Raw genomic sequence first — 27,645 nt, 5'->3', positions numbered from 1 at the left:
TGACCTTCATGAGCCATAAAAGATTCATAAATCGCCAACACCGCATTCCTAGTCTCCTTGGTCTCCAGTCTACTTCATATATGAACGGAATTATGGTTAATGCCTTTTGATTACTAGTCATCGTTAGACAAGGCTCGGCTTCTAGGTGAGTTTTTTTTATTTTGCAAGTAATGTCGCTAAAAGGAGTTGTCTTATGAAGAAACCCCTAGTCTATATATCCTATTAGGCCATATAAACATCAAAGATAGAAGGTCCCTACTTGGGACAGAGCACAGAGCCGCTATGTACATGTTGTTCCTGATATGGTGGACGGGGTTGTTGATTGGTAGAATATGGTTTAGAAATTAACATCAATAGCAAATGCTGAATTAGACAATAAAGGGGTTCCCAAGGCATTATACATTGCTGGCCTGTCCTCAGAATAGGCCATAAATGTCTGACCAACAGGTTTAGACTAAACATTTTAATAGAGCGATACGGCTCATGCTCCATTGAATGCAATGGTGACCGTTTCTTAGCAATCCATTTTCTGCAATGATCCATATAGACCATTGGTCTTCAAACTGCAGCCCTCCAGGTTTTGACTAAATTAAAGGGGTACACTGGAGGAAAAATAAAAGTTTTCAAATTATGAAAAAAAATGTAAAAAAATTATACAGATTTGTAATTTACTTCTATTTAAAAATCTTAATCCTTCCAGTACTTATCAGCTGCTGTATGCTCCAGAGGAAGTTGTGTAGTTATTTCCAGTCTGACCACAGTGCTCTTTGCTGCCTCCTCTGTGTCAGGAACTGTTCAGAGTAGAAACAAAACCCCATAATAAACTTTTCCTGCTCTGGACAATTTCTGGCATGGACAGAGGTATCAGTAGAGAGCACTGTGGTCAAACAGAAAAGAACAACACAACTTACTCTGGGACATACAGCAGCTGATAAGTACTGGAAGGATTATGATTATTAAATAAAAAAGAATTTACTAATTTGTATAACTTTCTGGCACCAGTTGATTTGAAAACTTTTTTTCGTCTTCTCTGGAGTACCCCTTTAATATGCATGGCCTGCCTAAGAGGGTAGTCCTATCTGGACATGAAAGATGAGGGTCCACCTCTGGGACCTGCATGTTTCTCATGATCTAAGGCCTCCCCAGCCTGGCCACTTGCTGTAGGTGGTAGTTTGGCTGTTTTAGGCTTCCCGGCCACCTCTGGCAGCTAGAAAGGGGCCTGGGGAGCCCTTGATCTTGAGACTGGTGCAGCCTTGATTCATAGGACCAACATCTACCAGACTGCCTCCAGTGGATATGCCATACACGTCCAGATGGAAATACCCTTTCAAGAAAAGAACTTTACACTGTATAGCTTTGCATATGTCCAATATATTCATATGTCATGTGACCTTATAGGTGTATTTCTTGCAGGCCTATATCCCTTTGATGTTATTGTAAACACTGATGTATATATATATAACATAACACAGAAAAATGTACCTTGAAGATAGCTGTAACATCCTCACTCCCATGTATTTCTTTTTTGAAACAGACTTTCCTGTAGAAGGTAAATTTGGATGAGCCGTTATATTCCTCACCTACAGTTCATGCAAAATCTCACTCAAGTCCCATAGTTTGCATTTGCAGAAAACAAATCAGCAAGCTATGACTATTTCAATGCATTTCAGACCTTTCCACTTTTTCAACTTGTGTTATGCTGTTTCATGCACTCAATACCCCATAATGACAAAGTGAACAGAATGTTAGAAATCTTTGCTAATTTATTTAAAAAATGCATTGATATTAGTATTCAGACCCTTTACTCAGGACTTAGTTGAAGTCCCTTTGGCAGTGATTACAGCCTCCAGTCTTCTTGGGGATGAAGCCACAAGGTTTTGTAATGTCCCAGTACAGGACATGGTCCTGTACTACCCTTAGGCCCTGTAAGGTTGAGACCCTCGGTGACCTTGGGGCTCCCCTGCAGGGCCTTCCCCTGTTGTTTCCAGAATGTTGTGTATACTGCTTTAATGTATAGACAGGATCCTAATGTATAGATAGAGCAGAGGACCTGTAACATCTGTCACATGTTATGTTATGCAGTCTCATGATTTGTTGTCACATGTTCTCCCAGAGAGCACCAGCTTAACATATGACCCGCAGCTTGACCAATGGGCTTTAGTCCAGCCCCCCATTATATAAAGGGGCAGCCATTACAATTCACTCTCTTATGATCTTTGCTGAGGAACAGTTAACACCAGATACCTCAGTGCTAGTGACCAGCTACCTGGAAGGCCACAAAGCTACAGTCATTCCAATAAGTCAAAAGTCTATGTCTGCTGTTACTGCAAATAGTCAAGTCCTGCATATAGTCAAGCCTCAAGATAATTGTCTCAAGTCTATTACAAGTTATAATTGGTCCCAGCAAGCTGCGAGGTCCTTCTGCGTTCCTGGCCACCTCTCTGGGAATCTGGCCTAGCTGTGAAGATAATACCATCTGTCTTAAAGGGGTACTCCCGTGGAAAACTTATTTTTTTTAAATCAACTGGTGTCAGAAAGTTAAACAGATTTGTAAATTACTTCTATTAAGAAATGGTTTTCTTTTTGGAACACAGAGCTCTTTGCTGACATCATGACCACAGTGCTCTCTGCTGACATCATGACCCCAGTGCTCTCTGCTGACATCTCTGTCCATTTTAGGAACTGTCCAGAGAAGCATATGTTTGCTATGGGGATTTTCTCCTTCTCTGGACAGTTCTTAAAATGGACAGAGATGTCAGCAGAGAGCTCTGTGTTCCAAAAAGAAAACAATTTCCTCTGTAGTATTCAGCAGCTAATAAGTACTAGAAGGATTAAAGGGGTACTCCGGTGCTTACACATCTTATCCCCTATCCAAAGGATAGGGGATAAGATGCCTGATCGCGGGAGTCCCACAGCTGGGGAAGCCCGGGATCTTGCACGCGGCACCCCGTTTGTAATCAGTGCCCGGAGCGTAATCAGTGCTCCGGGTCTGATTACCGGCGACCGCAGGGCCGGCGGCGCGTGACGTCACGCTCCGCCCCTCAATGCAAGCCTACGGGAGGGGGCGTAATAGCCCCTCCCGTCGGCTTGCATTGAGGGGCGGAGCGTGACGTCACGCGCCGCCGGCCCTGCGGTCACCGGTAATCAGACCCGGAGCAAACACGCTCCGGGCACTGAATACAAACGGGGTGCCGCGTGCAAGATCCCGGGCGTCCCCAGCTGCGGGACTCCCGCGATCAGGCATCTTATCCCCTATCCTTTGGATAGGGGATAAGATGTATAAGCACCGGAGTACCCCTTTAAGATTTTTTAATAGAAGTAATTTACAAATCTGTTTAACTTTCTGGCACCAGTTGATTTAAAAAAAAAAAAGTTTTCCACGGGAGTATCCCTTTAAACTCAGTAAAGCCTCCGTTAAACCATAACTGGTTGTGGACTCTCCTTTCACTAACTAGCCTTTGGAATAACGGAGATACCGTTCGTGTGGTCCGGTACCAAAAAGCACTCTGGCGTCACGAACACTAGGGGTTAATAACATCTTACCCCAGGGGTTAATACCATCTGGCCCCACCACCTGCACCGGTACACCCGTGATCCCGCCATAAATCGGTGGTCCACTACAAATTATACCTGGATTTGGGGATCTTTTGCCATTCTTCTCTGCAGATCCTCTCATGGTCTATCAGGTTGGATGGGGACCATTAGTGGAAGCCATTATCAGGTCTTTCCAGAGATGTTCCATTGGGTTTAAGTCAGGGCTCTGGCTAGCTCACTTATAGACCCCTCCTGTGTTGTCTTGGCTGTGTCCTTAGGGTCATTGTCTTGTTGAAGGGTGAACCTTCAGCCCAGTCTGAGGTCCGGAACATTCTGGATCAGGTTTTCATTAAAAATATCTCTGTACTTTGCACCATTCAGCTTTTCTTTAACTATAACCAGTCTTCTTGTCCCAACCACTGAAAAACACCACCACAACCTGATGCTGCTCCCACCATGCTTCACTGTAGAGATGGTATTGGACCGGTGATGACATGATGCTGCTCCCACCATGCTTCTGTGATGTCCCAGTACAGGATATAGTCCCGTACAGTACTTAGGCCCTGTCAGGTTGAGTCCCTCTGTGTCCTAGGGGCTCTCCTGCAGTGTCTCCCCCATAGTGATATATATAATGTATAGTGTTATGTGTGTTATGGATAAAGGACCTTTAAGAACATTTGAGTTAGTCACATGATAATGTGTTCACATGATGTGTTTGTTACCCAGAGAGCACCAGCTAACCAGGTGACCTGCAGCTTGACCTTTGGGCTTCTGGCTCAGCCCCCCTTTATAAGAGGGGCAGCCATTACAATCTCTCTCTTGATCCTGAGGCACAGTAAAGACCAGACATCTCCGCACATCTGGAGGCCTTAAGCCTACCTACAGCCACATGCCAGTAAGTCAAGTCTTCTATGTCTGCTGTCACTACCTACAGTCAAGTCTATTATAGTCAGCGTGGCTGTCCTAAAGTCTGTCAAAGTCACTACAAGTCCCAGCAAGCTGCGATGTCCTTCTGTGTTACTGGCCACCTCTCTGGGATCCTGACCTAGCTGTAAAGACTGTTACCATCTGTCTACCTCAGTAAAGCTACCGTTAACCTGGTCTTGGACTATTATTGCCCTGCCTAACCATGGGATAGCGGTGCTACCGTTCGGGTGGTTACCGGGAAAACTCATCCCTGGGGTCATGAACATTTAGGGGTTAATAACACCTGCCCCTGGGCTACAATATCTGCCCCATACACCTCACCTTTGCACCCCAAGATACCACACTTCATTGTAGAGATGGTATTGGGCCGGTGATGAGCAGTGCCTGGTTTCCTCCAGATATAACACTTAAAATTGAGGCCAAAAACTTCAAAATTTGTTTAATCAGACAAGAGAATGCTGTTTCTCACAGTACCTCAAGTGCTTTTTTTTTGCAAACTCCAGGTGGCTTTCATGTGTCTTTACTAGGGAGGCTTCTTTCTGGACACATAAAGCTCAGATTGTGGCGTGAGTCAGTGATTGTTGACCTTCTGGAAGTTTCTCCCATGTGCACACAGGCTCTTTGGAGCTCAGGAGAGGGACCATTGAGTTCTCCCAAACGTCTTCTTCTTTTTTTTAACAGTTATGAAGACCACTGTGCTCTTTCAGTGCAATTTTTTGTACCCTTTACTAGATCTGTGTCTCTAAACTCTACAGGCAGTTCTTTTCCCTCATGGCTTTGTTTTTGACATGCATTGTCAGTTGTAAGCTGTGACACCTTAAATAGACAGGGCAGAACATGTTGGGCATGCTGTCTTCTGTCAACCATGGAAAGAACCTATAATGTCCATGTGAGCATCAAAGCAATGAAATAAGGCGGACTTGTTTTATGAATCCGTGAAAGCTTTTCTTTTATATCATGTGGATTCACTTGCCTGTGCGTGTGCTTCACTTGCGTGTGCGTGTGCTTCACTTACCCTAAGTTATGGAGGCACTATGATGATCTGAGAAACTTGGATCCTTGCATTCATGTGGATGTTCGGGTGACATGTACCACCTATCTAAACATTGTACCTCTTCATAACAGTTGGTTCTTTAAATGTCATTGGCCTCTTTTAGCAGGATATTTCCCCAGCCACTGCAAACATTGTTCAGGAATGAAGGAACAGGACAAAGAATTTAAAGTGTTGACTTGGCCTCCCAGTTCTCCAGATCTCAATCGAATCGATTATCTCAGGGGTGGGCTAGAAAAACAAGTCCGATCCATGTCCGATCCGATACAAGTCCGATCAAACTTAAAGGACTTAAAGTATCTGCTGACAGTTTTTTTGTGCCAGATACCACAAGATACCTTCACAAGTCTTGTAATCCATGCCTCAATGGGTCAGAGCCCTTTTGGTGCATGAAGGGTCATACATAATATTAAGCAGGTTTTGATGTTATGGTTGAACAGTTTAAAGTAGACAGGTCCTGTTGGGAGGGGAAGTGTTCTGTGTATAGACTATAATAGAATTGTATTATGGAATTATGGTCATGTCCAGTGGTTGGGTCGTGTTGGGAGATGTAGTGTTCTATGTATACAGTATAATAGAATGGTATTAAAGGATAACTCATCAGATGATGTGGGGAGATGTAATGCTCTATATGTAGAGTATAAAAAAAAATGTATTATGTGATGTCCAATGGTCAGGTTATATTGTAGTGTTTAATACTATTCCACTTAAATAAGAAAAATTCCACTGTTGGGTATCTATGACCTTACCTTTTAGCTGACGGTCATGAGATTCAGCCATGAATTGCCTGATTCTGTCAGATGGAATAGCAAACGATATCCCTGCGGTCACTTTTAATGTGTTTATGCCTATGACCTCCCCATCCTATAGGAACAGAGAAAGCCAGAACATAAAACTCTCCTTCTGTAATCCTCAACTACACAGATTAGTGAATTAGTGATGAGCGGCAGAAAGGGCTGGGCGGTATACCGGTTCATACCGAATTCCGAAATTTTTGTGCAGCACGATATGAATTTTTCCACATACCGCAATACCAGTTGGGCCCCTCCCCCTCGGGAATGAATGAATTATCATCCCAGCGCTGCAATGTCCCCACATCGGGGAACTAATCATGTGACCCGCGAGCGCTGTTCTGCCCTCCCCCGCCCTAATTAATTATCAGCCCAGTGCTGCGCTGTCCCCATCGGGGTAAATACTCACATATCACCTGCAAGCGCTGCCCTCCTCGTCCTCCTGTTTGTTGCAGCTGCCGGCGCTGATACTCTATACTGTATGCTGTATCCCTATGCCCGGGCTGCAAAAGATAAACAAAATAAACGTTAACTCACCTTCCCCGTCGGTCCGAACCTGCTTCCTGGGGACGGGAACGTCGGAGAGCCGTCAGCCTATCACCAGCCGCAGCGATGTTCCGCCTCAGCCGGTGATAGGTTGAGCACACTGTCATGTAAGAAGCCAGCTTCTTACATGAGAGTGGGCTCAGCCTATCACTGGCCGAGGCGGAACATCGCTGCGGCCGGTGATAGGCTGACAGCTCTCCGACCTTCCCGTCCCCAGAAAGAGTGTGAGGCCGGCGGGGAAGGTGAGTTAAAGTTTATTTTGTTAATCTTTTGCAGCCTGGGCATAGGGATAAAGCGTACAGTATAGAGTATCAGCGCCGGCAGCTTCAACAAACAGGAGGACGAGGAGGGCAGCGCTTGCAGGTGATATGTGAGTATTTACCCCGATGGGGACAGCACAGCGCTGGGCTGATAATTCATTTGGGGGGGGGGGGGGGAAATACCATTATATACCGTGGAACCGCCGTAAGTTACAAAAATACAGTGATACACATATTTGGTCATACCGCCCAGCCCTAGCGGCAGGAGCCATATTCGAATTTACGATATTTTGCGAATATATTGACGATTATTCATCCTATGTTCACGAAATTTGCATATTCGCTATGTTCATTCACTCTTTTTCCATGTGAAAATTTGCATAAAAATTTGCATGTGAAAAACAAACAAACAAGTAAAAAAGAAAAACGAATATTCGTCATTACAAATATATAGCACTATATTCTAAATATTCGCGAAATCGCAAAGTGACGATATTCGTGATAAAAATTCGCTTTACGAATATTTGTTCTCAACACTACAGTGAATATCAACAAGAATAAAGTTGTGCAGTAGCCGGCAAAGAACCTACGTTCAATGTGTGTCCTCCACCTCCAGTCCTTAAAGGGGTTATCCAGGAAAAAACTTTTTTTATATATATATCAACTGACTCCAGAAAGTTAAACAGATTGTAAATTACTTATATTAAAAAAATCTTAATCCTTTCAGTATTATGAGCTCCTGAAGTTGAGTTGTTCTTTTCTGTCTAAGTGCTCTCTGATGACACGTGTCTCGGGAACTGCCCAGTTTAGAAGCAAATCCCCATAACAAACCTCTTCTACTCTATGCAGTTCCCGAGACAAGCAGAGATGTCAGCAGAGAGCACTGTTGCCAGACAGATAAGAACAACTCAACTTCAGCAGCTGATAATTATTGGAAAGATTAAGATTTTTTTTTTTAATAGAAGTAATTTACGAATCTGTTTAACTTTCTGGAGCCAGTTGATATAAAAAAATTTTTTTTTTTTTTCCTGGATAACCCTTTAATGTAAACGAGGTAATAAACCTTTTGGTCCAAGTGGTGTATGGTCCCACAAAAATAATAAAAGGTAAGCAGTGACACAATATAGAAGTTTTTTTTTTTTGAGTACTTTGGAAGACAATAGAAATACCGTAGATCATATAGATTTACAAAGAGGATTGTAATGGCAGCTACACAACAGTTATCGGGACATTACAAATTGTGGCCATCTAAGACCACGACACGCATTCTTCATACCCTTGTGTTGTAATATAGTGGTAGATGTCGAAAAGCTGGTTTAACAAGTCACCTTAATACTACTATGTGACTTGGAGCAAACACCTGGGATGAAATGTACAAGAAGGAACATGTGGTCTAGCAGCAATCTGTCATGGGAATTGTTTGACAGGATAAGCGCAGTCACTACAGAAAAGATACTATTAAGGTATGGTTGTGGATCTAATGATTTATCACTTTTCTGCATGGAGGCCGGTAGCAGTCGTATGCCCCAGGGCTCTCTTTACATTGCATATTTAAAGGGGTATTCCAGGAAAAAACTTTTTTTTATATATCAACTGGTTCCAGAAAGTTAAACAGATTTGTAAATTACTTCTATTAAAAAATCTTAATCCTTTCAGTACTTATGAGCTTCTGAAGTTAAGGTTGTTCTTTTCTGTCTAAGTGCTCTCTGATGACACGTGTCTCGGGAAACGCCCAGTTTAGAAGCAAATTCCCATAGTAAACCTCTTCTAAACTGAGCGTTTCCCGAGACACGTGTCCTCAGAGAGCACTTAGACAGAAAAGAACAACCTAAACTTCAGAAGCTCATAAGTACTGAAAGGATTAAGATTTTTTAATAGAAGTAATTTACAAATCTGTTTAACTTTCTGGAGCCAGTTGATATATATATATATATATATATATATATATATATATATATATATATATAAAAAAGTTTTTTCCTGGATAACCCCTTTAATACTTATTGGAAAGTGATGTGTAAGGAAAATAAGTGTGATCTGTTCACTACATCTAACCCAGTGTTTCCCAACCAGGGTGCCTCCAGATGTTGCAAAACTACAACTCCCAGCATGCCTGGAAAGCCTTCGGCTGTCCAGGCATGCTGGGAGTTGTAGTTTTGCAACACCTGGAGGCATCCTGGTTGGGAAACACTGATCTAACCACATCACTGCAGCCAAGGTGCACATTGTTTTGATCATGGATGGTCACCATCATTCTTTTTCGACTGCTTTCTCCTTTAAAGGGATACTCCGGTGGAAATTATTATTATTATTATTATTTTTTTTTTTTAACCTCCCTAGCGGTATGATTCCGTCTGGAAATTTGTACCATAAGCGGTACAATTTTTTGCATTGAAATTCCACATCTCCCCCCGTCACATTCCCCCTCCCTTGTCACATTTCCCCCCCCCCCCATATCACATTCTCCCCCTCGTCACATCCCCCCCCCCTTGTTGCATTCCTACCCCCCTGGCACATTCATCCCCCCTGTCACATTCTCCCCCCTTGTTACACTCTCCCCCCCCCCCCCCCCGTCACATTCATCCCCCTCTGTCACATTCCCCCCCTTGTTACATTCTCCCCCCTCCATGTTACATTCCACTCCCCCCCTGTCACATCCCCCCTTTGTCACATTCCTCCCCCTTGTCACATCCCCCCCCCCCCTTGTCACATTCCTCCCCCCTGTCACATTCCCCCCCCCCTTGTCACATTCATCCCCCTCTGTCACATTCCCCCCCTTGTTACATTCTCCCCCCTCCATGTTACATTCCACTCCCCCCCTGTCACATCCCCCCTTTGTCACATTCCTCCCCCTGTCACATCCCCCCCCTTGTCACATTCCTCCCCCCTGTCACATTCCCCCCCCCCCCCCCCCCCTTGTTACATTCTCCCCTGTGTCACATTCCCCCCTTCTCACCTTGTCCTGCAGCAGAATACACTGGGTTTGCCGGGCAGATTTCAAACCTAGTGTATTTGCTGCAGAACAAGTCCTTTTCCCACTGCGGCCTGTGATTGGCTGAAAAGGGAAAGGTCCTGTAAGATGAATAGAGCAGGGACCAGAGCGCACGGAGGGGAACGACATCTTCAGGGACCGGGATTAGGTGAGCAAAAGGTTTTTTTATTTTCTTCCTTTTTACTTTTACACTTAGTTCAGGGTTTTTCTACCAGGGGGCCTCCAGCTGTTGTGAAACTACTGCTCCCAGCATGCCCGGACAGCCTTTGGCTGTCCGGGCATGCTGAGAGTTGTAGTTTTGCAACATCTGGAGGCCCCCTGGTTGAGAAACACTGACTTTTAGTATATGTCTTTACCTGCTCTGGCCGGCCCCCACCACGGGAGCCGACCCGAGCAGATAATCACATATTTTCCCGGGGGCTGCATCACTACATCGCAAAAAGCAAAAATCGCGATTCGATTGCTTTTTGCGATATACTGTGCAGCCCGCACAGCAACTCTGCAATTCTACCCCGAGCGTGACTCGGGGTTACCGCTTCTAGCAGCGAAAATTAACCCCGAGTCATGCTCGGGAATACCGCTAGGCTGGTTAATCAGCTGGTGCCAGAAAGTTAAACAGATTTGTAAATTACTTCTATTAAAAAATATTAATCCTTCCAGTACTTATTAGCTGCTGAATACTACGGAGGAAATTATTTTCTTTTTGGAACACAGAGCTCTCTGCTGACATCACGAGCACAGTGCTCTCTGCTGACATCTCTGTCTATTTTAAGAACTGTCCAGAGTAGGAGAAAATCCCCATAGAAAATAAATGCTGCACTGGACAGTTCCTAAAATGGACAGAGATGTCAGCAGAGAGCACTGTGCTCATGATGTCAGCTGGGAACTCTGTGTTCATGATGTCAGCAGAGAGCTCTGTGTTCCAAAAAGAAAATAATTTCCTCAGTAGTATTCAGCAGCTAAGAAGAAGTACTGGAAGGATTAAGATTTTTTTAATAGAAGTAATTTGCAAATCTGTTTAACTTTCTAGCACCAGTTGATTAAAAAAAAAAAAACTTTTCCAGTGGAGTACCCCTTTAATTCTCTACAATGCCATCTTCATAACCCATGAGGTCTAATATTGATAGCCTGTCTAATGATGTTTGATTTTTGGTTGTCCGATCCCAGGAGCTGTAGTATTTGCTCAAATGCTCTTTCACTAGCTGACACCGTACTGTCTGTGCCCTTGGTGGCTCTGTCCTGCCTTTGCCCTTGGTGGCTCTGTCTAGAATTTAAAGGGGTATTCCAGGGGTAATTCCAAGGGGTATTTCTGGAGCCAGTTGAGATATATATATATATATATATATATATATATATATATATATAAAGTTTTTCCCTGGAATAAGCAAAGCCTATTAAAGTAGGATCAGGGGTCAAGTCCTGGAAAAACAAGTGAGGGAAGTATTTGTAAGCTTACAGCATGTTTAAAAACATAAGGAGCACGGAACCATTGCTCACACGTCCATAGCCGATCCTGACGCTACATTTCGGGGAGGATCCCCTTAATCATGCACAGGTGAGCATCTGGTGATGACTTAAAGGGGTATTCCAGGAAAAAAAAAAAATTTTATATATCCACTGGCTCCAGAAAGTTAAACAGATTTGTAAATGACTTCTATTAAAAAATCTTAATCCTTTCAATAATTATCAGCTGCTGAAGTTGAGTTGTTTTCTGTCTGGCAACAGTGCTCTCTGCTGACATCTCTGCTTTTCTCAGGAACTGCACAGAGTAGAATAGGTTTGCTATGGGGATTTACTTCTAAACTGGGTGGTTCCCGAGACACGTGTCATCAGAGAGCACTTAGACAGAAAAGAACAACTCAACTTCAGAAGCTCATAAGTACTGAAAGGATTAAGATTTTTTAATAGCAGTAATTAACAAATCTTGTTTAACTTTCTGGAGCCAGTTGATATATCATTTTTTCTTTAAGTACCTGTTACAACATACCTTGGTACATAAAGGGTTAATCGGTTTCTGTGCTGCGCTTAGCATTCATAGCAATTCAAAATATACCAATAAATAGAAGTAAAATGTAATATGTAAAAGTACAAACATTATAGAAAAACTCTAAAATTTCACATTTCATTTAAACCTCTCGGCTCCATGGTGTCTAGTTCATGTATCCAGTACACCTCCTTTTGCAGAAGACGACGTCTGTTCAGGTCCTCATTCACATTGACCGGTATTTATTCCAGAATAAGTCATCTCAAATCAGTAATTTTATGTTTATGCTCCGTGAAGTGACGTGCCGCCGAGGTCTCGCCATGCTTACAGTCTTCAATGTTGTCTTTAGTACAATACTTTCTTAGGCTGGGTTGACATCACGTTTTTGCCATACTGTTTTCAATCTGTTTTTCTAAAGAAAACCGTATGGCTAAAAAACGGATGGAACAGTATGGGAAAAGTAAACCGTATGCGTTTTTAAACAGTATACTGTTTTTAAAAGTGCATACAGTTCCGTCAGTTTTTATAAAAAAAAAAAAACATACGTTTTTGAAAATGTTGTCCATTTTTAATGGGAGGGGTCTTGGGTGGGGACTTTAGGATTCAAATGCGCATGTGCAAAGTAAAACCGTATACGGCTTCCCATATGGAACTGTATACATGTGTGTTTCCCATTGATGTCCATGTTAAAAAAAAAAACGTATGCGGTTGCAGTACGGTTTTTAAACCGGAGTCAAAACTAGAAAACTTAGTGTGAACCCAGCCTTATCATACTTTTATGTTCCATGATGCGTGTTTTAATTGCTCTGCTCATCTTTCCAACGTAAGCTTTGCCGCGTGGGCATTTCAGCATATAGACCATATAGACCTCGCAGAATTACACTGCAGTTGACGCAGCCCAAGCATGGAAAACGTTCCAATTTTTTTAGATGCCAAAAATGTCTGTCTCGTTTTTCTCTTCAAAGTTATATCACTACGGATCACTTTATTACCTAGTGAAGGCACTTTTTTATTTTTTATTTTATTTTATAAACGAACATAGGATTCTCTTTAACCAAACCTCCATACTTGGGATCCGCCCCCGGCAGTATCCAATATTTGTTCACAGTGCGTTTTATTAAAGGGGTACTCCACGGGAAAAACATTTTTTTAAATCAACTGGTGCCAGAAAGTTAAACAGATTTGTAAATTACTTCTATCAAAAAAATATTAATCCTTCCAGTACCTATGAGCTGCTGTATAATCCGCAGGAAGTTTTTTTTTTTTTTATTTCCTTTCTGTCTAAACACAGTGTGTCCATGTCAGGAACTGTCCAGAGCAGGAGAGGTTTGCTATGGGGATTTGCTCCTTTACGATCCACTGCTGAGGTAGCCAGAGGGCTTACCTCCTGCCCTGTGTTGGTTGCGGCTCTGACAATGATAAAGCCTGTCTGGACCAGGCTTTATCAATCAAGCGCAGAGCACACAGATTAATGTGGTTCTATGGAACCACATTGATCTGTATTAGGAATCTACTGATTCCTCCTAAAAAGGGAACTAAAAGTGTATAAAAAAAAGTTAAAAAAAAGTTTCAAAACACATACTGTACATTAACCCCTTCATTATCAAAACTTCAAATCACCCCCTTTTCCCAAATTCCATATAAAAAAATATATAAACATAATAAAAATAAATATATGTGGTATCGCTGTGTGCATAAATGCATGAACTATAAAAATGTAATGTTAATTAAACTGCACGGTCAATGGCGTACACATTAAAAAATTCCAATGCCCAAATTTGCATTTTGTATACCCTAAACAAATGTATAAAAAGTGATCAAAAGTCCTATCAAAACAATCATGGTACTAATAAACACTTCAGATTACGGCGCAAAAAAAGCCCTCATACCACCCCGTATATGGAAAAATAGGGGTCAGAAGAGGACAATTTTAAACATACTAATTTTGGTGCATGTAGTTATAATTTTTTAAGTTGTAAAATAAAGAAAACTTTTATAAATTGGGTATCATTGTAACCGTATGGACCTACAAAATAAATATATGGTGTTATTTTTACTGAAAAGTGCATTGCTTAGAATCGGAAGCCCCCAAAATTTGCTTTTTTTTTTCAACTTTGCCCAACAAATATTTTTTTCCTGGGTTCGCTGTAAATTTTGTGGTGAAATGATTGATTTCATTACAAAGTACAATTGGTGTCACAAAAAGCAGCCCTCACATGAGTCTGTAGGTGCAAAATTGAAAGCTTTATGATTTTTAGAAGGTGATGAGGAAAATCTGCCCAGTACGGTTAAACATCGTGCAAAGATGTCGGAAAAACCCGTGGTCCTTAAGGGGTTAAATGTGGTGGGAACATGAAAACTATTGTAATGCAGCATGTTATTTTGGTCTATTGGTTTAGAATACAGACTAGTTTCAAACACATTTGTTGTTCTCTCAATTTCTACATCTAAATACTGTATTGTGGTCTCATGGTAATTTAATGTAAACTTGATAGTCTCATGTTTAGTGTTTAGTATGGACACAAAATCAAGCAGAGATTTTTCCTCACCTGTCCGTAGCATGAACACGTCGTCCACATAGCGAAGCCACGTGAACGATGGGCCACATGCCCATTTCGCCATACACTATGGATTCTTCTTACTGTGCCATAAAGGCATTAGCCAGACTTGGTGCCACCGATGAACCCATCGATGTACCGAGGGCTTGGAGAAATAATTCCTCCCCGAGCCTAAAGTAATTCTTCCTCAACACAAAATCTAATAAATGCATTAGAAAATGAATCTTCTGATTGCTCAACGTGGCATTTCTTGACAGGAGATTCCTAACACGTGACATGCCTTCATTTTGCGGTATGTTAGTGTGTAAACTCTGCACATCTAGTGTGCAGAGAAAAGACACATTTTCAACATTAAGTTGTCCCAACCTAGACAAAAAAAATCCCCTTTGTCTTTAAGACATCTGGGTAATTTTCTGATCTCAACTTGGAGGTAGTTGTCCACAAGGATCGCAAGCGGCTGCAACAGGGAGCCCGATCCAGAAATGATCAGGCGCCCAGGAGGCCGTTGCGATCCTTGTGCACCTTTAGGCAATAAATACAGAACTGGGACCCTGGGACATTTGGTAATCAAAGATTTCGCAAATTTTTCAGATATAATACCTTCAAGTACATTTTGCTGAATATACATATCCACCTATTTTTTGATAGCATAAGTGGGATCTTTTTAAGTGTTACATATACAGTTGTATCACGTTGCTGGCGATACGCCTCCTCTACATAATCGGTTTTATTCATGACGACTATGGCCCCTCCTTTGTCAGCTTTCTTTACGACAAGGGAGGGGTCATTCACCAAAGTGTCTACTGCCTGTTTTTCTGACTTAGTAATGTTAAATTGGGCGTGCGATACACTAGACCATTTTTCTTCTAATTCACGAAAAACACATTATGAGAACACCTTCAAACCGGATCAAAAGAGGAGGATTTACATAATGCCTCCAATATTTCATTCAAGGTATAATTACTAGAGCGATTTACGTGATATAGATACATTTTCATCCGAATATTCCGGCAAAACTTATAGAATTCCACCTTTTGCATCAAACGTTTTATTGTGAAAAGAAGGCACATAATTCAGTCCCTTGTTCAATAAATTCTTTTCCGCATCAGTCAGAACACGATCCAATATATTAATCACAAGATCCTCCTTTACTTCTTTCCTTTCTTTTTCTTTGACGTTTCCTCTTTTTCTGAATGTGACGTGTTTTCTGACTCTGCAGTTTCCACTGCATCTTTTTTCTTGCACGTTTTCTCGTTTTTCCTTTCTCTAAAAAAACGTTGTCCTTGATGACCTGAACGTAGCTTCATATAATCGGAATCTTGTGTATGTTCATCAGAACTGGATGCTTCAGTGGCTGAATTATGGTCTGGAATTCCTCTTACCCTGCAGTTACGTATCTGGCGACATTCCTCCGCCCATGTATAGACGCGGTTATGGAGGTAATCCCTCATGTCGCGTTCAAACTTTTGGATTTTCTCTTGTAACGTGTTCGTCTTTATTGTAGGTGACAATTTACAATGTAATCCTCTAGGGATACCATTCACTTTTAGATATTCTGTAATGGTTGAGGCATTAAAAGAAAAGCTGATCTCTTTCTTCAAAAGATTTTTATACTTTTTTGCATAGTCCAGTTTACACTGATCCTTTAATGTTGCAAAAGAGTAGTCTGCGTTTTCCGCTTGTGAAAGGATAGTATGGCGGTCATGCTCCATGAATGAAAAGACTTCGGCTCTTTTATCCGTGATCTCACTGAGTTCACTAAACGACATCTTTGCACGATGTTTAACCGTACTGGGCAAATACAGTCAATCACTCAAAAATGGATATGCCTCCGGATCATGCACTAATATTCAAAGCAACAGAGGGTCCAATAATACAAATAGTAAGTAAGGGGAATTCAGACACCTGTTTCAGCAGTTTTTCTTTCTTTTTTTTTTCTTGCATTTTGTAAACTTACCAAATGCAAGAATAAAAGAAAAAAAACTGCTGAAACAACAGGTCTGTGAATTCCTCTTACTATTTGTATTATTGGACCCTCTGTTGCTTTTAATATAAGTGCATGATCTGGAGGCATATGGTGGAACTCCATAGACAGAGTGTGATAGACTTTCCATTAAGTGGACTGCCGTACCCATTTTTACTGCCCAGTACGGTTAAACATCGTGCAAAGATGTCATTTAGTGAACTTACGGATAAAAGAGCCGAAGTCTTTTTCATTCATGGAGCATGAGCGCCATACTATCCTTTCACAAGCGGAAAACGCAGGCTACTCTTTTGCAACATTAAAGGATCAGTGTAAACTGGACTATGCAAAAAATTATGAAAATCTTTTGAAGAAATAGATCAGCTTTTCTTTTCATGCCTCAACCATTACAGAATATCTAAAAGTGAATCGTATCCCTAGAGGATTACGTTGTAAATTGTCACCTACGCTAGTTCCAGATTACGCCATCTACCATCAAAAATGGTATGCAATGAACAACCACCACTCCATGGATTTAATGCTGTTAACTATTCAACATATCCAAATGACTTTAGAACCTCTTCACAAAGAGATCAGTGAACTGGATGAGCCTCGTATAAAAGTTAAATAACAGCTACCATGGATACAATAAAGACAAACACATTACAAGGGAAAATCCAAAAGTCTGAACGCGACATGAGAGATTACCTCCATAACCGCGTCTATACATGGGCGGAGGAACGTCGGAGGAACCAGATACGTAACCACAGGGTAAGCGGAATTCCAGACCATAATTCAGCCACTGAAGCATCCAGTTCTGATGAACATACACAAGATTCTGATTATATGAAGCTACGTTCAGGTAATCAAGGACAACATTTTTTAGAGAAAGGAAAAACGAGAAAAGAATTTATTGAACAACGGACTGAATTATGTGCCTTCTTTTGACAATAAAATGTTTGATGCAAAAGGTGGAATTCTATAAGTTTTGCCGGAATATTCGGATGAAAATTTATCTATATGACGTAAATCGCTCTAGTCATATTGCCTTGAATGAAATATTGGAGGCATTATGTAAATCCTCCTCTTCTGATCCTGTTTGAAGGTGTTCTCACAATGTGTTTTCGTGAATTAGAAGAGAAATGGTCTAGTATATCGCACGCCCAATTTAACATTACTAAGTCAGAAAAACAGGCATTAGACACTTTGGTGAATGACCCCTCCCTTGTCGTAAAGAAAGCTTGCAAAGGAGGGGCCATAGTCGTCATGAATAAAACCGATTATGTAGAGGAGGCGTATCGCCAGCTACGTGATACAACTGTAAATGTAACACTTAAAAAAGATCCCACTTATGCTATCAAAAAAGAGGTGGATATGTATATTCAGCAAAATGTACTTGAAGGTATTATATCTGAAAAATTTGTGAAATCTTTGATTACCGAATGTCCCAGGGTCCCAGTTTTGTATTTATTGCCTAAGGTGCACAAGGATCGCAACCGGCCTCCTGGGCGCCTGATCATTTCTGGATCGGGCTCCCTGTTGCAGCCGCTTGCGATCCTTGTAGACAGCTACCTCCAAGTTGAGATCAGAAAATTTCCCAAATGTCTTAAAGACACAGGAGATTTTTTGTCTAGGTTGGAATAACTTAATGTTGAAAATGTGTCCAGCACACTAGATGTGCAGAGTTTACACACTAACATACCACAAAATGAAGGCATGTCACGTGTTAGGAATCTCCTGTCAAGAAATGCCACGTTGAGCAATCAGAAGATTCATTTTCTAATGCATTTGTTAGATTTTGTGTTGAGGAAGAATTACTTTAGGCTCGGGGAGGAATTATTTCTCCAAGCCCTCGGTACATCGATGGGCTCATCGGTGGCACCAAGTCTGGCTAATGCCTTTATGGCACAGTAAGAAGAATCCATAGTGTATGGCGAAATGGGCATGTGGCCCATCATTCACGTGGCTTCGTTATGTGGACGACGTGTTCATGCTACGGACAGGTGAGGAAAAATCTCTGCTTGATTTTGTGTCCATACTAAACACTAAACATGAGACTATCAAGTTTACATTAAATTACCATGAGACCACAATACAGTATTTAGATGTAGAAATTGAGAGAAAAACAAATGGGTTTGAAATTATTCTGTATTCTAAACCAACAGACCGAAACAACATGCTGCATAAAAATAGTTTTCATGTTCCCACCACATTTAAAGGGTTATCAAAAAGCCAACAAATTAGAGCTAAAAGAATCTGTAGTACGAAGGTATCTTTTAAAAAAAAGTAAAGATCAGTTCGTGAAAAAATTCTCTGATAGAGGGTATACAAAAAAGGAGTTAGAAAAAGCAATAGAACAAGTGGCTAACAAAACTAGGTAGTCCGTGATGAAAAACAAAGGGGAAAAAAATGCAATGAAAACCGCATATATATCCACTTATAATAATACGCAATGTGAACACATTTTGGAGACTGCTAGGGGCGGATCCTAAGTATGGCGGTTTGTTTAAAGAGAATCCTATGTTTGTTTGTTTTTTTAAAAAGGGCCTTCACTAGGTAATAAAGTGATCTGTAGTGATATAACTTTGAAGAGAAAAACGAGAAAGACATTTTTGGCATCTAAAAAAATTGGAACGTTTTTCATGCTTGGGCTGCGTCAACTGCAGTGTAATTCTGCGAGGTGACAGTGTCCACCACCCAATGAAGGGACTAAAATCAAACTTAGAGGTTTCCACACCTGTTTGAGTCACAATGTGGTCTATATGCTGAAATGCCCACGCGGCAAAGCTTACGTTGGAAAGATGAGCAGAGCAATTAAAACACGCATCATGGAACATAAAAGTATGATAAGAAAGTATTGTACTAAAGACAACATTGAAGACTGTAAGCAGAAAGTTTTAAATAAAATGTTACATTTTAGAGTTTTTCTATAATGTTTGTACTTCTTCATATTACCTTTTACTTCTATTTATTGGTATATTTTGAATTGCTATGAATGCTAAGGACAGCACAGAAATCGATTAACCCTTTATGTACCAAGGTATGTTGTAACAGGCATTTAAGTCATCACCAGGTGCTCACCTGTGCCCATTATTAAGGGGATCCTCCCCGAAACGTAGCGTCAGGATCGGCTATGGACGTGTGAGCAATGGTTCTGTGCTCCTTATGTTTTTTAACATGTTGTAAACTTACCAAATACAAGAATAAAAGAAAGAAAAACTGCTGAAACAGGTCTGTGAATTCCTCTTACTATTTGTATTATTGGACCCTCTGTTGCTTTCAATATAAGTGGATTGTTGAAGACTCCACTACAGTTTTGGAAAATCACCATACACACAGCCCCAAAAGGTCTGTGGGTGATTATATTCTGGCTGTCTTTAGGTGAGCTGGTGGTTTGAAGAAGTTAGGACATACAAGAAGAAAGAAGACAATTTTACATAGTTATGGGCCAAGTCTTCATCTTCTGCTATTGTCAGATATCAGACAAGGAAAACCGATTGGCCAACTACCCAAGTTGTGCTTCTGAATAAAATCTGATGGGTTCCAAGCCTATTTATGGTTTTTACAAGTAGTCTGCCATGTATAGTGTTGTCATTGAATAGCTTGGGTACCCTGATCACACATCTTTTTACAGCTTCTTGATACGCCCTCCTGTTCCTGAGATATAAGGGTTTATAGTTTGTCTGTCAATTCAGGGAATCATCTTATGGGACTGAGCTTAAAGGGGTAGTCCAGTGGTGAAAAACTTATCCCCTATCCTAAGGATAGGGGATAAGTTTGAGATCGCGGGGGGTCCGACCGCTGGGGCCCCCTGCGATCTCTCTGTACGGGGGCCAGGCTCTCCGGCCATATAGCGGGTGTCGACCCCCGCACGAAGCGGCGGCCGACACGCCCCCTCAATACATCTCAATGGCAGAGCCGGAGATTGCCGAAGGCAGCGCTTCGGCTCTGCCATAGAGTTGTATTGAGGGGGCGTGTCGGCCGCCGCTTCGTGCGGAGGTCGACACGCCCCCTTCCCGTGGGCTGTCGGGGCTCCGTACAGGAGATCACGGGGGGCCCCAGCGGTCGGACCCCCCGCGATCTGCAACTTATCCCCTATCTTTAGGATAGGGGATAAGTTGTTCACCACTGAGTCACCACTGGATATCTCCTTTAATTTTAATAATGGGAGTGAATACACTTGGTCTATTTCCCTGGAACATGATGGTGAATTAGTCAATGGCCCTTATTTACTAAGAGTGTTGTGTAGATTTCTTTGTGGGTTTTAATTCCCTACAATTTATTTTCCACAGTATTTACTAAGGTTTCCCTACATTTTCCACTTTCCTTTCATTTTGCTTTTTTTACACATGCTCTGATCTGTCTGGTTTTCCTCAGCTGAAATCCACCACATTTTTTGTGGAAACCTTAGTAAATATGTTGGTATATTGTGAAAATGTCGGGAACACGCCCCTTTTCTGTGACCACGTCCCCTTTTCCCAATGACCACTCCCCTTTCCCGGGTTTTCTCTGCAAAATGGAGAGTTAGTCAGGGTTTTTCAATTCTGGTGCACATTCTGGCGCAGACAGAATTTGTGGCACACAACCCGACAAAAAATGTTGGATTTGCTATAGTAAATGAGGGCCAATGGGTTTTAAGTGATTGTAGTACGTGTAGTATCTGGTGGTTCCAGCTACTAATGAGCAAAAACAAATAAAACTTCATGCAACTTTGTAGCAAGGTTTTAAAAAGTACAAAATACAAAAAGTCACTGACTATGTTTTTGATTACTAGGAATCCTTTAAAAGTTAACTTCGAGGAACTGAACCTCTTACACACTTATTCCCTATCCACAGAATAAGGGATAAGTGTCTGATCGTGCCGGGGGGGGTGTAATGGGTTTGACCTCTGGGAACTCCCGCAATATCCTGTACTGGGCTCTGGCTACTTACCCCTCCTTGGCGCACTCCAGCCCCTACCTTCCTGGACTAGAGCAAGTGACAGCTCGCTCAGTCAAACACCAGCCACAGCAATGTTTCTCCTCAGTTAGTGATTGGCTGAGTGGGCCCTCACTTGTTCTTGTCCAGAAAGGTGGGGCCAGAGTGTGCCACAAACAGGTAAGTAACCGGGGCCCCTTACAGGACAGTGCGGGGGTTCCCAGTGGTCAAAACCCACAAGCAATAAGACACTTATCCCTTATTCTGTGGATGGGGGATAAGTGTCTGATAAGTTCCGGGACCCGTGGCTAATAAGTTCCGAGCGCGTGGCAGTGATCGCGCTGCCACACGCTATTAACCCTTTAGACGCGGCGTTCAAAGTTGAACGCCGCGTCGAAAGTGAAAGTATGCCAGTTAGTTCAGTGGGCTGTTCGGGATAGCCGCGGCGAAATCGCGGCATCCCGAACAGCTTACAGGACAGCAGGAGGTTCCCTTCCTGCCTTCTCGCTGTCCGATCACCAAATGACTGCTCAGTGCCTGAGATCCAGGCATGAGCAGTCAAGCGGCAGAATGATCGATCACTGGTTTCCTATGAGAAACCATTAATCAATGTAAAAGATCAGTGTGTGCAGTGTTATAGGTCCCTATGGGAGCGATAACACTGCAAAAAAAAAGTGAAAAAAAAAGTGAATAAAGATCATTTAACCCCTTCCCTATTAAAAGTTTGAATCACCCCCCTTTTCCCATAAAAAAAAAACACAGTGTAAATAAAAATAAACATATATGGTATCGCCACGTGCGGAAATGTCCGAATTATAAAAATATATCGTTAATTAAACCACACGGTCAATGGCGTACGGAAAAAAAATTCCTAAGTCCAAAATAGTGCATTTTTGGTCACTTTTATATCATGAAAAAATCAATCAATAAGTCCTATCAATGCAAAAAATGGAACCGCTAAAAACTTCAGATCACGGCGCAAAAAATGAGCCCTCATACCGCCCCATACACGGAAAAATAAAAAAGTTATAGGGGTCAGAAGATGACAATTTTAAACGTATTAATTTTCCTGCATGTAGTTATGATTTTTTCCAGAAGTAATACAAAATCAAACCTATATAAGTAGGGGATCATTTTAATCGTATGGACCTACAGAATAAAGATAAGGTGTCATTTTTACCTTAAAATTTACTACGTAGAAACGGAAGCCCCAAAAGTTTTTTCAATTTTGTCTCACAATGATAATTTTTTCCATTTCGCCGTAGATTTTTGGGCAAAATAACTGATGTCATTACAAAGTAGAATTGGTGGCGCAAAAAATAAGCCATCATATGGATTTTTAGGTGCAAAATTGAAAGAGTTATGATTATTTAAAGGCATGGAGGAAAAAAACGAAAATGCAAAAACGGAAAAACCCTCGGTCCTTAAGTGGGGACCAGTCCAATTTTTGTTTTTGCACTTTAGTTTTTTCCTCCTCACCTTTTTATTATCATAACTCTTATTTTTTCATCTACACATCCATATGAAGCTCATTTATTTAATCTAACCAGCAGCCTGGTTAATGACCAGGTGCAGTGATCAAACTTTACATCCTCACTCTGTAAAACCAGAGGATTCATGGGAAATGTAGGCAGCAGTAGGAAATACTGTGATCCATTTTGGAGCCTAACCCATGCCTTCCATATGAGCTAAAGCAGGTAAAAAGAACAATGACAGAACCACCTCTATATTATTCTCTAATAATAGTTTATGCTGCACTATATATATAAAAAAATAAAATAAAAATAAATAAGTTAATAAAATTCTTGTACTGCTTCTTTAAAGGAAATCTGTCATCAGTATCGCCTGCACTAACCTGTCATGCAGGCTTGTAGAGCGGGTGATACTGATCAAAATGATGCCTACAGTGCCCTGAAATGTCCAGCTGTTCCCCTGTTATTCTTGTTTTTCTTCTTATGTAAATGAAGTCTTTGGGGCATGGGTGGAGCTACAGCTGGAGCTCCGGGCACCCCTACGTCATCTTCGGCTGGGCGGGCGCTCCGCCCAGCTCATCTCTATGCATCACCTCCCTCCCTGCTCGCGCAGCAGGTTTACTCTACGGCGCATGCGCCACTTCACCCAGGAAAAACAAGAGTAACAGGGGAACAGCTGGACATTTCGGGACACTGTAGGCATCGTTTTGATCAGTATCACCCGCTCTACAAGCCTCTATGACAGGTTAGTGCGGGGGATACTGATAACAGATTTCCTTTCCTAACTTAGAGGACATTGCAAGATTTGTTTTCTAAACCATACTGTCTTTTAAAGTTATTCCAATAGAAAAATTATATAAATATAAATTATACTGATAATCATTTAATGGTAAAATCAATAGACACGTTCCCAACTCTTAATCACTTTGACTAAGCAGCAAGTAACAGTGAGTACTCACCAGGTTCACTAATGGTCCTCCAGAATTTCCATACTAATAAAGAGAAGAAACAAAGGGTAATGACTATTAATGATACGTGCCAACAGATCTGATACAGACCTTTACATCTGAATTATTATTTCTGCATATATAACCTCTGGATACTCACGTTAATGATGGCGTCCGTCTGGATGTAATCCATGTCCGAATCTTTCAGGCCTAGTTCCTTCCCTCCTCGTTGGGTTGTACTGATAATCCCAGTGGTTACAGTGTTCTGTAGAGAGAACGGACTGCCCAGAGCAACCACAAATTCTCCAGGTCGAAGGTCAGATGACCGTCCCAGCATGAGAACTGGGAGAGGAGCCTGTGAATGGAAATTTTACGAGTGACTGGGATTCAGTGGATCTAAACTGCTGCACAAGGCACAGGTACTACTGATGAATTGCTATATGTGGATGTACTTTGAGGCAGTGGTGTAGTGTGGATTGCCAGGAGTCCCTAACTCGGCCCAGAGAATATTAAGTGAGCAGTGATGCATACAGTGTATGCATTGCAGCTCAGTACTGTACAGGAACAGGAAGTCCTGCGATTGGCAGGAGCCCCGGCCCTTTAATTACATGCCATGAGATGCTACACAAATAGCATAGAACACCACATAATGTACATACAGGAGCAGGGACTCCTGTCTATCCCCGGACTCCCTGCTCCTGTACAGTACTGGAAGAGATGCATACACTGTAGGCATAGTTACTCACTTTACCTTGGCTGGGTCACGTGAGGGTGCAAGACTTGCCTTACAGTTAGTAGACGATCTGCCAGTGTATCTCAATTATTTAGGTATACTAGCAGATGGTTGTCAGATTTTGCACCCCTAAGAAACTTGCTCCCTGTGACTTTCCCTGTGCTAAACTACTGCGCCGAAGAGCCAGTAAGTTATATGGATCCTAGTTTTGCTGAATGGCGAAGGCTCTAGAGGTCAAAACTACTCCACAGAATAATAGCCTATCCTAAGTCAATATGAGTGAGGAGAAATCTTACATTCATTAACAGTAACAACTCTATAGGATAAAGAAATAAATAAACCAGATCATTGAGACAATGGCCTGCCCTCTGAACCCCTGGGATGCAATCCTGCCCTATATTATGAGAACATTATTAGGAGCTTTTCATCTCATCTCCAAAGGTTTTTCTTGAAAGGAAAGGAAACAAAAAGGTGAAGACTCTCTACTTTCCTTAAAGGGGTATTCCGAACAAATACATCTTATCCCCGATCCAAAGGATAGGGGATAAGATGTCTGATCGTGGGGGGCCCGCCGCTAGGACCCCCCGCGATCTCCGTGCAGCACCTGCATTCTATGCGGGGCTGCGTCTCCAGTCTCGGAAACCTCTTTGTTTTCCGGACTGGAGATGTGACACCATGCCCCCTCCATTTATGTCTATGGGAGGGGGCATGACGACCATCAAGCAAAGAGGTTTCTGAGACTGGAGATGCAGCCCCACATAGAATGCAGGTGCTGAACGGAGATCGCGGGGGGTCCCAGCGGCGGGCCCCCCTGCGATCAGACATCTTATCCCCTATCCTTTGGATAGGGGATAAGATGTATTTGGCCAGGATACCCCTTTAAACTTTGTAGGTTGTATAAGGTACGCCACCATAACTAACACCAGGATTCGTTTGGCCTTAAAGTAGCACTCCAAAGAAATTTTTTTTTCAAATCAACTGGTACCAGAAAGTTATACAGATTTGTAAATTACTTCTATTTTAAAAAACATCATCCTTCCAGTACTTATCAGCTGCTGTATGCTACAGAGGAAGTTGTGTAGTGCTTTCCAATTTGACCACAGTGCTCTCGGCTAACACCTCTTTCTGTGTCAAGAACTGTCCAGAGCAGGATAGATTTGCTATCGGGATTTGCTCCTGCTCTGGACAGTTCCCGACACGGACAAAGGTGTCAGCAGAGAGCATTCTAGTCAGACTGGAAAGAACTACACAACTTCCTCTGGAGCATACAGCAGCCGATAAATCCTGCAAGGATTAAGATTTTTTTTTTATAGAAATAATTTACAAATCTGAAAGGAAACTAATATGTGCAGCTCACAACCAGCGTCCGAGGTATATGTGGTTAAAAAGATCAGTCCCCACTGATCAACAATAATATAAAAATAACAATAACATATTAACCACACCTCAAGGATGATACACAATGAACAGAAAATTATAGACAGTTTGATTGATAGAAATGCAAAACAATTTATTATACAATGTTATTCATAATATAAAATCAATTAAAAAATTAGATTAATAAAACATAAATATAAATGACTAAGCTGATAGAGCAGTAGTAAATGTAATGTTTTACCATTGGGCCCTAATGGTATATATAAATGAGTATAGCACTGCTGTTGTTAAGTTGTTGTCGGCCGGTTATCCGGCATAAGCTGTTAGTTTGGCAATAATATGAAACAGTCTTTGATTAACAGACTAAGCTGTTCGGGAATATTAAAGGGGTACTCCGCCCCTAGACATCTTATCCCCTATCCAAAGGATAGGGGATAAGATGTCAGATCGCCGCGGTCCCGCTGCTGGGGAGCACTGGAATCCCCGCTGCGGCACCGCGCTCTTATTACAGTACAGAGCGAGTTCGCTCTGCACGTAATGATGGGTGGTACAGGGGCCGGAGCATAGTTACGTCACGGCTCCGCCCCTCGTGATGTCACTGCCCGCCCCTTTCAATACAAGTCTATGGTAGGGGGTGTGGCGGTCGTCACGCCCCCTCCCATAGACTTGCATTAAGGGGACGGGCCGTGATGTCACGAGGGGCGGAGCCATGACGTCACACTGCTCCGTCCCCCGTATCGCCCGTCATTACGCACAGAGCGAACTCGCTCTGTGCTGTAATGAGAGTGCGGTGCCGCAGCGGGGATCCCAGGGCTCCCCAGCAGCGGCACTGCGGCGATCTGACATCTTATCCCCTATCCTTTGGATAGGGGATAAGATGTCTAGGGGCTGAGTACCCCTTTAAGGGATTGGTTATCTCTCACCCTGTCCTCTGGTCTCCGTACTGCGACGGGCCAAAGATGGTAAAGTTGATGTAATAGACGTTGATTTGAATCCGTCTAGCGGCGGGGCTCTGGCATGAAGCTCCCACGTCAGAGGTCCGTAGCGGCGGGCTGTGTTGGTATCGGACCTCTGCTTAACCAGTCAGAACAGGATACTGGAAGAGCAGTGCGTATTTCTAATGCTCTATTCAGACTGTGTCTAGACCTGACGCGTTTCAGGGTACTTGGATCAACCCCTTCTTCAGTAGGCAAAAGATAGCCTACTGAAGAAGGGGTCGATCCAAGTACCCTGAAACGCGTCAGGTCTAGACACAGTCTGAATAGAGCATTAGAAATACGCACTGCTCTTCCAGAAGCCGGCACACCTATTGAAACAAGTCTTTTATCCATCCATTGCACCAGCTGGGAGTCTCACCTACCTGCCGCACAGACTTGCCTCATACGCTACTATATGCACAAGTATCCTGTTCTGGCTGGCTAAGCAGAGGTCCGATACCAACACAGCCCCACGCCGCCGCTACGGACCTCCGACGTGGGAGCTTCATGCCAGAGCCCCGCCGCTAGACGGATTCAAATCAACGTCTATTACATCAACTTTACCATCTTTGGCCCGTCGCAGTACGGTAACCAGCGGACAGGGTGAGAGATAACC

At 42.3% G+C, this 27,645-nt stretch overlaps 1 protein-coding gene across 2 annotated transcripts in view; it reads right to left on the bottom strand.

The window, feature by feature from the left end:
- Nucleotides 1-27,645, bottom strand: part of HTRA4 (HtrA serine peptidase 4) — an 81,741-nt gene that overhangs the window by 3,323 nt on the left and 50,773 nt on the right. For both annotated transcript variants that reach the window (XM_056570910.1, XM_056570908.1), the window contains exons 4-7: nt 24,103-24,297; nt 23,955-23,987; nt 6,262-6,376; nt 1,483-1,540 (exon numbers count right to left, since the gene is read on the bottom strand). In XM_056570910.1, coding sequence (XP_056426885.1) covers nt 1,483-1,540; nt 6,262-6,376; nt 23,955-23,987; nt 24,103-24,297 — 401 coding nt within the window. The remainder of the gene's footprint in view (nt 1-1,482; nt 1,541-6,261; nt 6,377-23,954; nt 23,988-24,102; nt 24,298-27,645) is intronic.

Source organism: Hyla sarda, chromosome 4 (genome assembly GCF_029499605.1).
Source record: "Hyla sarda isolate aHylSar1 chromosome 4, aHylSar1.hap1, whole genome shotgun sequence".
Taxonomy (NCBI): domain Eukaryota; kingdom Metazoa; phylum Chordata; class Amphibia; order Anura; family Hylidae; genus Hyla; species Hyla sarda.
This window is presented reverse-complemented; position numbering and strand designations above follow the sequence as displayed.